A 13609-nucleotide genomic window follows, 5' to 3' on the forward strand; every position below is an offset into this window, starting at 1 on the left:
TATATATATATATATATATATATATATATATATTTTTCCATCGTATATACCTGAAATCCTGTTATTTTGACCGAAATATTTCAAATTGTATCCTAAATATATATTTCAGTTCCTTTGTTATTTTCCTTTGTTTTTTCTGGGAATAATAAAAATCCATAACTACCAATTGTTTTTAACGGATTCAATTTTTACATTGAATTGCTTCTCCGCCGTGATAAATTTCCTTACAGTAAATTGTTATTGTTGAGGATAGATTAACTCCTCCCGAATATTATCTAATATTGAAATAGTTCTTCTACCAGTATTTTCTCTTTTCCCGTACCAGTATTTTCACTTTTCCCGGCATGAACGTGTTAAATAATGTAAGGGCCACTCGTGCATTTTGAGACAACACTTCTCGTTATTTTAGATCCAACGGATATCGATATCGAATGCACTAAATAGGTGTTTATTATTTTATCATGCATGCCGCATTGGGACACACAAATATGTTTGATCTCTGTATGTTAAATAAATGTGTTTTGCTGTCTCATCTCCAGTCTTAAATTAATATCACACAGCTTAACATTTTTGGTGCCAAAAACATAGAGAGCAACATAATGTAAACGTATTATAACTTCCGTTAATTGTGTGCATATATACCATTGTGCCTTTGTTATTCTGTAAGAAAAATCGCCTCTACATAGTCTAAAAGTGTCCCTTCTCTGAGAAAGATGTCTCAATTTTCTTGTTTGAGGCTTTGACGCGGCAATTAGGAGGTTGTTTTTGAATAGATATCTTTCATCAAAAATTATCCTCATTAGCATTTAACACCAAAGGTAGATTTGCAAAAGACATCTCTTCCAAAGTTTTGCGGCTCTATTTTTAACCTCCAAGCAATTTCCGAGTCCGCTTATGTAAAATAGTTTTCCCCACTTTTCATATGTAGATGGAATTCATTAAGGGACACGCTTTTCTGAAAATTGGCGAAGGGTGAGTGAAATATTTGAAAAAGTATCGCCTAGTTTTCCGTCCCCGAAGACAGAGTGAATAATTCAAATATTTTATTCAATTTACACAACTAGTTTCGCCATTTCTTGTTGACATCTGTTTGGCGTGCATTGTTACTAAACGAGCAACTGATAATTGGCAAATAATTGGAAATTCGGATTACCATAAAATTGAAATTCTTTCAAGGGAAGTTCTGAAATTAATTTTCTGAAATCGTTTTTTTTCGGGGGGGGGAGAGAATAAAAGAATTTTTCAAGGGAGAACAAAAAAAAATTCTGTGCTTTTTTATAACATAGCTAAAATACACGTTTAAGGCTCGAAATTGCGTTAAGATAATAAATTTAACGTATAACGCGTGTTTAAGGAATAGAAACACTTAAAAATGCGCTTTTGAAAAATAAGAACTTATTTCAAACTACACATTAGTAAAATTGAACGCAAAATACGCCTTTTTAATTTAAACAATAAACCAAAATTTTTAACTCTTACACTGCATAAAATATCGCGTATCTTTACACCAAAAAAGGTGGCAACTACTCTTCACCAAAGTGGCTTTACCATTAAATGTTTTATTTTTATATTTTATAACCGTCGTTGAACAGCCGACCCAATTTTTGTGTTAACGTCTACTAATGTTCAACTCCGTAGCCTTGTAATTTTTAACCCAATCCAGAAGACAAGGGAACTCTTGGATCAAGTATTGGGAGAAATTTGCCTTCGTGGAGAACTTTTTGATGGAACTAAGCCGCATTTGCGTTACATGGAGTGGAAGACCACGAGAACCTCCCATTTTTAGCCTGACTGCAAGGGGACTCTAACCCATGATCCGTCTACCACTGAGAATATTTCACGTCAGCCGTGTGGTCGGTGCTAGCCGGATGCGGAATTCGTATCGACCAGCCATCGCCGGGATCGAACCCCGGTTCACCTCATTGGAAGGCGAACGCCCTATCCCCTGAACCATCACGGCTGTACCATTAAATGTTGTATTACGCCAAGAACCAAGGATAGTTCCCGGTGTAGTGAAGCAACAGGAATTTTCTTACTTCTTACACTCTACTAAACTCTTTGCTTACGGCACTAAGTATAATGAGCACTCTAGGCCACCTGCTATACCAGCCGTAAGCAAAATGTTACTGTAAAGTAGCCACCATCATGTTTGTCATTCAGTAATGCTTAAATTTATAATTACAGTAAGATAATTACATACATAGGAATCAGTTAAGTTATTTTTACCGCGCAATAGAAAACAAAAATCATAAGAATTTGATGCAATACACCCTTTAACTACACCCTTTTAATTGGGTACTCGCACTTCAAAAAGATCTCGGAGACCCACACATGTGACCTATGCGCAAAATGACGGGATAAAGTCGAGCTAAAATTTTCCACATAATGTTAGAATGTTAATTAACGGGAAATTAATGACATTGCCGTATCGCACCTCGAATTTGTTGAAATATAATTCTTTCTCGTCTACCTCTTTTACTTAGCATAGATTCATTATGTATTTTATTTGAACCGTGATATATTTTTGTTTTGTGTACCTGGCAACTTCGATGCATAATTATGTTACAGTGTTTATGTTCTCTATGGCTTCGTGCCTTTCTTTATGTTAAGTAAGAAATATATAGTGAGAAAATTGAAATCTTTGTGAAAGAAACTAGAATGTCACATAAGAGAATTGATATTTGATGGGCTTGGCTTACTCGAAATGTAATGGAAAGAACAATTGCTAACGTAAACATATGCCACGTTTCAATAACCGATCAAGATCGATATACCTACACTACGTCACTTGCAGGTATCTCATTCTGAAACAGTCAAAATAATAAAAATTTCGACTCCACATCTCTGCTCAAACTCTTATACATTTTCTTAGAAAATATGAAGCAAAAGTCCGGTTAAATAATTTCCAGCTACGTGACAAAGTAACTCGAAACTCATTTCCTAATAGTTAAGGCATTTGAAAATACATTTCCGTCGACTACTTTTCAGAGAGAGAAAAAAAAAAGAGAAATTTAAGTGTTACTTTTTCTTTTAAATTGGCAGCATATCAGCAGAAAAACTAAGTCTGAAAGAAAATGGCAACTGCAATAATAGCTAAGAATAATATGCAGGAATTTTAGGTGAATTTCTGGCGAAAAAGAACTCTGTATCACATTAAAAATTTAGTTTTAATTTTAAAATAATCGTCAGAAATAAGCGGATATCTGAAAATTACTTAAAAACTGAGCTGAAATATTCGGCAGTTTCTCATTAATATAAGTTTCTTGGGAAAGATTGGAATTTATTTGTATTATAAATAATTCATAAAGGAAGTGTTTTCATCAATAAACATTAATTTAGTACTTTAGAGTACTACCATTAAAAATAAAATCACGTTTCGATGCAGTACTTTAATGCTTCAGCAAAGAAAGGAAATTATTCAAATAAAAATGTTCTATGACAGAATACATTAATACATTATTGGTGAGGGTGAAGAAATTTTTGGAGAAAAGGGAAATGTATATTACATATTAAAAAGCACGAATAGCAAATTTAAAATTTTTCTATGAAAATAAGTTTTAAAATTTTGAGGAGCAACAGTAAACTTATACATTTTGTCAACCTCCATTAGTTTAAAAAAGAAAGTTAAAACAAAAAAAAAAAGCATAAGTCTTTTTACCGATCAATAACATTAATACGTAAAGTGTCCAGCTTCTGACCGATTGATTTCAAAGAAAATCTCAAAATTAAAGGATGTTTGAAGAATGAAGCAAACGCTATGCTTATTGTGAAAGCTGGGAAAAAATTTTATAGAGAAATTTTGGAGTTTAGTTTTAAAAGTTGTCAATAGATGACACTGCAAGCCATCGATGACTTAGAGAGATCAATTTTAGCGTTGAAACGTTAAAGGAGGTTGTCGTACTGGTTTATTAGATACTAGCCGCCTAAGGCGGCCAGCTGTCCGCCACGTTAAAAGTTTTCTCAAATAAAGTTTTTTTAAAACATAGCAGGAAATCTGAAGATTAGTGGACAATTAAAGTGTTCCTGTCCTGCAATTTTGTCTTCATATCCAGATGAACAACGACAAATATATCAAAGCGAAGCGTTCTATTTACGTATCGAATATGTTGCCACATTTTTAATACAAAAGTTAAACTTTTCTCCACTTTGATAAATGTAAACTAATGCGAACCTTACAATTAAATTATTAATTCCTTCGTATATCATTGGTTTAAGTTGTCGAAAATTAATATTTCAATTGGGTATAATATGAAAAAAACACAACTACTTCGATTTAGTAGGAACAACATATGACGCAATGCTAAACGAATGGAATTTAGTTGTTGTTTATTTAGTTATTGTTATTAGTAGTTGTTATTTGTTTTAGTTGTTGTTGTTTATTTAGTTGTATTTAGTTTCAATAACTTTTCTTTATAATGCAATAAAATCTGGAGAGCAGCTATTTAAACGATCGAACACTTCGTTTGTTTATTTGTGGCTTGAAGTTAGGCTCGCAGAAAATGCCGTTCATGGGTTAAATTTAGTAGGAACAACACAACCTGTGACGTAGGCTATATTATACCCAATTGTAAGGTTCGCATTAGCATACATTTATAAGAGTGGAGAAAATTATATGCATTTTTGATAGTTTTTTGAATATGGCTCTTTGAAGACGAAAAAGCATAGATTTTCCTTCAATATGACTGATAACTTAAAAACTAATCCAAATTTTTGAAAAAGAAAAAAAAATACTTCTTCATTATGTCAAAACACAATTATGTGCCGAGTTTCGTGTCTGGGCGAGGCTTCTGGTTCGATATATTGTGATTACAGACAGACGGACAAACAGACACACACAGCCGCGTTTATTATTATGCATAGATCATGTATTTTTTTAAACACTGTCGATTTCTGGTACTACTGGAATGTCACAGATTTGATTACGGTTTATCTACGGTATTTGTATGTATTTTAAGGAATATGCAGCTCCCTCTTTTGACAACTTTCGTTAATAAATTCCAAAATTTTACTATTATAACAATACAATTTTATCAACTTTCCCAATAGACATATCGTTTCGTTTCATTATTTGTTTTCAGAAATTTTTAATTTTGGAATGAGTCAGTCCTACGCTGAACACCCTGCATAAACTTTGTTGCTTATCGCCATATCTAACTTGAAATTATTTACATTTGTTATATCGATGAAAAAAACTTTAAAATTTTGTTTGAAATCATCGTTAAAATTTTTTAAGCTCCATAAAAGGTAGATAAAAACCCTAGTAGTGCTTTTAAGTCGAGTAGTTGCGGAATCAACGATCAAATATATGGGCTGAATAAATTATTGAGAGGGCCATTATTAATTGTATAGAATTTGCAGGATGACAACGAAAAAGGTGAAAAAAATTTTAAATCAATATTCATAAATCTAAAGAAATTTATCAAAACAACAATTAATAATTATAGCTTGGACTAAGAGAATTTGAAGTGGCTTCGTTTGGCGGTAATACAAACTGCCAAATGTGTCTTCAAATTTTCGGCAATAATTCAACGACAATCGGCCGCACTCCCAGCTTTATCTCTCCAAACTTTTGCTTGTAAAATTTCCTCACCAATAATGGTAACTCTGATAGGGAAGTTAAATCTTCCACACCCATAATCAATTGGCTCTTCATTTGCAACTCACACAGTTGATAGCAAAGAAGATTTCAAAACTCTTTTAACCTTACAAGTGAGTTTTGATGTTACAGAAATGAGCCGATGCACATTTCTTAACCTCATCTGAAATCAATTTCACAATGTCTCTTTTGCCAAATAGTTTCTCATCTTCCCATGATTTCGGCAGTCGACGTTTGAAAGTAACATTAGCCATCTTTCCTATGTTCCTAACTATCTTTGAACGCTTGACGTCACTTTGAAACTCGAGCATTTGACAGAGTATTTTCTCCACTCAGTGATGTGACCCCAGATTCGAATTCCAGCGATTGTGGGTCGATCAAAACGACTTTTCTTCCCGGCTCAGTACTGTGCAAACTTAAAATATTCCTCGTTTTAGACGCATCATAGGTTAGAATCCACGCTGGAGGAGTTTCTATGTAGTATTTCATCTCCATGTGACTCAAATGCATGTAAGTTGCATCAAAAATTCCTCCATGAAGGCAAGTTTGACCTAATGCCTGTCCCAAGAGTTCCCTTGTCTTCTGGGTTGGGTTAAAAGTACAAGGTTATAGAGTGGAACATTGAGAGTCGAAAATCCAAAGATGGATTGGCCATTCAACACCGGTTACAAATTAAAATAGAAAATAACCATCTGGTAATCTTTGAAAGCGTCCGTAGTGAATAAGGCGAGCTGAACGCAACATTTGATGACGTACCGTTCCTCCAAATGCCTCTCCATCGTGAATCATGGCGTACAGCACAAATTATCACGCCATAGCTTCAGAAATCTTCAAGAGAAACTAATCGATCACCATTCACGCCTAATTAACATGTGCTCCAAGGCAAATGTCTACAAACATTTAGCCTAATTACTTTTAACCATTTAAACACGTTTGGCGCGCATACACGTCGGGTCAAATCTCTATCATAATGTGTATAGTGCGTATAGTCTTCGCATAAAATGAAAAACTACCATTGACTACAGAAATTCGAAATTTCAATAAAATACAATACGAATTATATTTGGTGTGTTTCTTTTATATTGACAATCGAACTACTAAGTATTGTATAAAGCTTGAAGGTGGGAAGGGGGCTCCCGGTCCGGAAACTCTTACGTGAGCCACAATTGATTTGCGGAGAAATTGCTTAAACAGTTATCAGGGCCAATACTGGCTTCTCGCTCTAAGATAAAGTCTGAAACATTCTTGAATTAAAAACAAGAATCTGAGGCATTTCATCTTAAAACTCTCTCTTACTTTGTCTCCCGACTCCCAGGCCTACAAGTCAAGTCGCGAAAGGGTTGAGATTCGAATGTCCTTTGCTTAAACTTGACAGCATACTTCTATGAAACTAACAAAAAACAATTGCGATCAAATTTCTTGAAGTAGAGGAAACAGACCATTAATATATTAGTTGAATGACATTTTTGCGGCAAATACCTGAAAGAAGAGATTGAAAATTTAAGAATTAAATATGTGATTTTTCTCTTCTTGGAATATTTTTCCTCATTAATCACAAGTTAAATGAAAGATTTTTTCAAATTTCTTTCCGTTTCGAAACTGTTCAGTGTTAAGCGAATTTAAAGACAGTGTTCTTATTCTTACGAATAATCGATTGATATCGATGAATCAAGTTGCATACCAATAGTCAATACTCTTTCGTTTGAATCTGTGATTTTCGATTATAGAATGATGCGGAATTTAAACTTATCTACTTTTAGTATTATCGTTTATTCGCGGAAAAACGATAATTGTATACAATGTTTCTGCTTTAATTCCTTACACGCTTTTGGCGAAAAGTGAGCAATTATTAGTGATTTTAAAGAAACCTGCCCGACGATAACATTCGAAGAAAAAACTGCGCCTAAATAAGCCTTGTTCAAATACCTTGGTCATTTTTAGTGGAACAGGATAAAAAAAAATTTATAATGGAATAACAATGATCAGAAAATATCATTGGTAAGAAAGTAACAATGAAATGGCTTCAAAACAGTTCTGTAATTGGTTAACAGTTCTGTAAAATAACAATGAAATGGCTTCAAAACTGTTCTGTGATTCGTTAGAGAATAACGAAGAATTTTAGTTTAAGAATAAAGAAAAAATAAATAATACTAAAGTTTGGAAACTAGCAAATGAAGCAGAATTGGAATAGTTTCTATTATTGTTCGTAGAAAAATTTATTTTGTTCCGAAGTAAAACGCGTTGTTATTGGCTACAAAATCACGATGGATGGATGGAAACAGTTTTGGAATTGTCTCTGTATTGGATTTGAAAATTAAAGAAATTAAGTTTTTGATTCTAACCGAGCAATAAAGTTTATGAAAATTTGTTGATTTTACAATTACAACATTGGTCAGATAATATTGAGCAATATCGCTCTTGGTAAGAAAAGATTTCTCCACGGTGCTAATTAATTAAGAAATAGCGATTGAACAACTTTGCAATGCTTTATATAATTGATCAGAGAACAAACTGTAGAAACTAGAATTTAGTATCTACATTTGATCAGTTAATATAATTTTTCTTTTCCATTTTGTTTTTAAGAAATGATACAAATTTAGAAAATTTTTAAATCACGAAAGTGTATGGAGGATGGTTTCCTGTTTAGAACACTTTATTTTATTCCACACGCCTGTAAATAAATTTAGCGATTTCTTGTTTCTCAATTTATGCTAAGTATCCAACCATTCATAGACTGTTTATATATTCTCCATGTAGAATCAAACCTGTCAATAAATCTAGCGATTTCTTAATTCTCAATTTAGGTCACAGGAATTCATAAAGTATTCCGTTAAGAATCAAACCAGTTAATGAGTCTGACAATTTCCTGAAAGTAAATTTAGGTACATTATTCATCTATTTATAGGCTATATTTTATGTTCTTCTTTGGGAACCAAACCTGTAAATTAGTCTAGAATTCTCTTGACTCTCAATTTAGGCCACGCATCCATCCATACGTAAACTCTGTTTCATATATGAGCCGCTCAGAAGCCAATGCGGTTAAGTCCATTTTTTTATATTTTCTGATTTTTGGAAATTTTGATGAAATAAATAATAATCTTCTTAGTTATTAAAGGATTTACTCGTTGGTTACTTTTTCTAGGTTAAACAATTTTTTTAATAGCTTCTGAATATATTATAAAATAATTTCAGAAGCCATTGTGAATAAGTCCACCTTTTATCAATATTTTTTTACGTAAACTTTGAAATAAAAATTAAATTCTTCTTCTTCTTTCGATATTTGTTGGTAACACTGAAAAACAAGAAATTCATAGTAACCAGGGTTGCCAGACGTAGTATTTTTAATACTACGGTAGTATTTTTTCACCAAAAAAAGGGGTATGGTATTTTTCGTAGTATTTTTTTAAAATGTGGCATTTATTATTTTTTTTAAATTTTTTTTTCATTTCCTAAAACAAAGAAAAGTACCACTTTAGTTTTGAAGTAAAAAACAATTTTTGAAATAATCCAACAGTTTATTTTCTATTAGTCACTGTATCTAGTGATGATTGAGAAAAATCGAAGTTCGTTTATACTAGAAGACATAAATTTCCTATCTTTTTCAACTGCCAAAAGGTATAAGTCCTAAAATTTTTAAGATGCTGTCATTATTTCAATAAATACTTACGTTTTTATTTACACATCCTGTACATATCTTGTTTTTTTGCAGAGTTTACACCTCGAAAAAAGAGTTTATACACTTTTCTAATTAAATTAATAAACCAGGAATTTTAAAAACTAATGTATCAAAAAACATTAATTTTCTCAATTGTTGTGTTTTGGACTTAACCGCATTGGCTTCTGAGCGACTCATATTCTCTGTTGAGAATCTCATTGACTCGCATTAGTAAAAAATCTCCAATTGATGATAAGCTAAATGTTAGTCATTTCATTTGTAAGAAATTTTATGTGTTAAAAACAATTTTAAAATGTATTCTCCAAAAATGCAGAGTGATTGTTTTTCAGGAAGGGCGGCCTGCTGTTGAACAACATTATGGGAATAGCGGGTGCAGCTCTGATGTGCTTCAGTAAATCTTGCGGCAGTTTTGAAATGCTCATCTTGGGAAGGCTTGCCATAGGGTTCAACTGCGGTGAGTAAAATCTTTCTATATCTTAACAAACATTACTTGCAGTCACAAAAAAAGAATTCAACTCTTGTGACGTGCGTAACGTGTATCAGTTGTAAAGCTTGTGACTCATATACCAGATTTTTTTTTTTATTTTACATTAAAAGTAACTTTAATTTTTTATTAATTGTTTCGATACCTTTCTTTTTCTACGAGTTAGATTTTAATATTAGGTTTTGTGTCTGCAAATTAAAACACTGAGTGCATTCTAGTGAATTTTTTATTCCGTTTTCTTTAATTTAGAAAATGTAAAAGAATACTGTTAAAGTAATAAAGTTCTGCGCATAATTTAGTTGAATAACTAGTTAATATATGAAGCTTCAAAAATAAGTTTTTTTTCTTTTACAAAACCGGTTTAGTTACAGGTTAGTAAAACTACAAAAATCTGTGTTTTATGGGACTCAGTTTTTGAACGTGGAAAATTGAGAATTTTCAAAATTTTGCTTAACATCAGGGGTCAATAATTATGTTACCCGACATGCTCGGGGTATGTAAAAATTCGGATCGGGAATGTATTGTTCACTCTTATGTGCGCTACTGAACATGCAAATATTTAATCAGCAATTCTATAAAATGTGGATTAGCTCCCTTCACTTCGATTTTAATGAAAATCACCTAGATGCTGAATGAGATGGCAGCAAAGAAGCAAAAAACAAATTCAAATGTGCTTCAAAATGCCTAACTTTTATTAAATGAAATGAAATCAGAGCGAATCTGTAGAAAAAAGTAACTGTATATTCTTATTTTATTCCCCCTAGTCATTTTTTAAAATTTTTTTAAAAAAAGGTTTAGACCAATAACTGCGTATAACAAAATAATATACCAAGTGACATGCTGAAATGCAAGAGCGACGTCATTTTTTAAAAAAAATCGTTTTAACCCTTTCAGGATTGACTTAATGACAAAGAAGATTGATTTTGGGCCGTTAGAATCGGAAAGGCTCGTTTTATACGTGATACTTTCAGCCGTGAAGGGAGTAATACACGATCACGTCTCAAGGCTCTGAACTAACATGTTGATTAACATCCAGTAGAGCTGATAAGGTTTAATAGTTATGATAATATCCCTTATTTATCTAAAAGGGTCCTATGCATTTACTTCATTAATGCTTATTCGTGCTTAATACCTCCTTTTAACAACGCGTATTACTTATTTATTAATACTTTTGATTTACTCTCCGAGTGTTGATGTAAATATAATTTTGCTAGTGTTATTTTTTTGACAAGCCATTTCCCGATCATCACATTCACGTGTTTTCATTAATATGCCTTCGGAAAAAATGTTCGGGCATGTATTACGCGAATATGCCTGATATTGCGTGTAAAAAGCCTTGAGAATTTTGGAGTCCTCCTTAACATGTGTTTCTACAAAGCACTTTTCAAGCAGTACTTCAGTTTATTCTGCACAAGTTTCTCATAAAATTATTTAAAAATGACGGTTTTTGCTCTCCATAAAAACATCGTTTTATAAATATTTTTTTTTCCGCAGCAGACTAATCTTAAGGACACGGTTCCCAGTAGAACACCGATGTCAATCATCGCTGGATGAGGTCAATTAGCGGGTGGGTGACCTCTTTGATCAGCCTGCATAGGAACTGAGGGTGCGCGGTATCGGTCCTCGTTAAACTGTTTTACCATAAACTGCTCGACTTCACGTCGGGCTACCAAAACAGGGGAGCCACCCCCTCTGCAGAGGATCAACATTGCGTGTCTTCGGATTATCCACAGAGATGTTTCCCAGACCGTCGCCAATAGCCCATTGTGCAGCTCTAGTGCGACATAAATAAAGTACCTAAATAATTTTTTATAAAATTCTTTCTTTCCTTACAAATAACAATTCATTTATTTCAACCCAATAAATGCCATGTTTTTATGCTTATAAACTTTTGGACATCATCAATTCAGGCTCAAAATGTTGTAGTTACTCCCAATCGGTTAAAGATTAAATGGGGATCGGTCATCGCTAGTAATCTGTAGCCCAAGTAATTAGTGATTTTTGTGAACAATTACCGAGAGTTCTTTTGCGGGTTTATATTCGTTGCATTATCAGTTGGTGCGGGATTATTTGAAAGAACGAAATCATTAATATAGAGAGGCATTTTTCATTAGTTTTCTCTTAAGATTTCCTTGCGTGACACATAATTGGAGGAAATCACAGGTCGATTCATCTTCCACCGGTGAAATATGGATAAAAAAATAGATTAAATCGATGGATCTATGAACTTTATTCAACACTTCTTCCACCCCTATCCTCCCCTTACTTTGTCGATAGTGAAATCGTTTCCACCGGCGCTGCATAAAGATTCGCTTGTTTTTTCTTCTAAAAATCAGTTAACTTAGACCATTAATTCTGCCCTGAAGATATTTGTGCGAAGAATGTTCGAGTTGTATTCGATATCATATCGTTATTTAATGCTAAATCTAAACCATCAAATTATTCTTTTAATGCGAAAGGAACAAAATACTTCCAATAACAGTCGCACTCATGAAGGTTTCTCCCCATTTTTTTGAATGAAAGAACTTTCAATCCAAGCTTATACATTAATTATAAATAATTAACTCAAAAGCAATCGAACATAAAACGTATATTCCATGAATGAATGTTATTTTTTTTATCGCAAATGATCTCGTGTATTGGTGGTTAGAGGGAAGTTAATAAAAATAATGATCAAAGTATTTCAAAAGAATAGTTTATTTTGAGGGATTTTTAAATATAAGATTCTAACCAATGAGCGTTATACGCGAATCAACAGGTGCGATTAACGGATTCTCTTAAAAGAAATAAACTTATCCAAATGAAGTTATTATAATCAGCTTATTCGATTAAATGATTCTAATCAATTGATTCAAGGTAATAATTTTATTCCTCACACGACGAATTCTAGTTAAATTGAAGTAAATCGGCTGCATATATCGACTTTTCATAGACTGATAAAAATATAAATAGAAGCACGTTTCCTTTGTTTAAATTAACTTCTGTATAGAAATATTTGTCAGCATTTGCAGGCTTGTTAAGTCATAAGCCATACAATTTTTTCATTTTAAATATTTTTTTAAGAAAATCTGTGAAATTATTATAGCCAGTTTCTTGTAAGTTAATAATGATACACTTTTCTATTTTCAATAAATTTTAGCGATGCATTTGCATGTTTTATGTATTACTATAAAATATACTTTAATTTTGTTTCCGAAGCGGATTTGCTTCGATTAATTTTTTTATAATAATTCAGTTATAATTGTGTTAAAAATTTAACAAATTTTACATTTAATTTCGTTAAGCTTTAAACCGATTTAAATCAAATTAATCTAATTTTTTAATTTAAAAAAATAAATGCAAGAATTTTGATTAAAATTCAAAATTAATCAGTTTCGAATAAACGTTTGCAATCAGTTGATTAAAGTTAATTATCTAAACCAACCAATTACGAATGAACTATAAATCGAACTACATCGGTTGTATGGTTTAGCTACTTATGGCAAATTAATTATGATTAAAGTAAAAAATAGATCTCATTTAAATCCGCGTTTCCAATCAACTGATTCAAATTAATTATTTAAAAACCTGTAAATTACGAATTGGTCATGAACTGTTGGACTGAGCTTATCATGGACTGAGTAAAACGTCATTAAAAATCAAAACCATCTACTTAAAATCAATGATTTTTCAATCAAGTGATACAAATTAATATTTAAAATCAACATATTATGATTTGAATTTGATTTGTAGCAGTACATTAAAATATAATTGGAAAAAAAATATCTGTTTTAATTTAGCAAAGATCTTATTCAAATCATTCATCTGATTATAAAAAAATAATATATAATATCTAATTCAAATCAGCGTTTCG

At 32.1% G+C, this 13609-nt stretch overlaps 1 protein-coding gene across 7 annotated transcripts in view; it reads left to right on the forward strand.

The window, feature by feature from the left end:
* The window catches only part of Glut1 (Glucose transporter 1), a 316432-nt gene that overhangs the window by 255895 nt on the left and 46928 nt on the right, over nucleotides 1–13609 (forward strand). For all 7 annotated transcript variants that reach the window (XM_043050490.3, XM_043050485.3, XM_043050487.3 and 4 more), the window contains one exon: nucleotides 9602–9726. In XM_043050490.3, the coding sequence (XP_042906424.2) occupies nucleotides 9602–9726 (125 nt within the window). The remainder of the gene's footprint in view (nucleotides 1–9601; nucleotides 9727–13609) is intronic.

This window comes from Parasteatoda tepidariorum, chromosome 4 (assembly GCF_982258835.1).
Source record: "Parasteatoda tepidariorum strain Cologne lab strain chromosome 4, Ptep-v5.0, whole genome shotgun sequence".
NCBI lineage: Eukaryota > Metazoa > Arthropoda > Arachnida > Araneae > Theridiidae > Parasteatoda > Parasteatoda tepidariorum.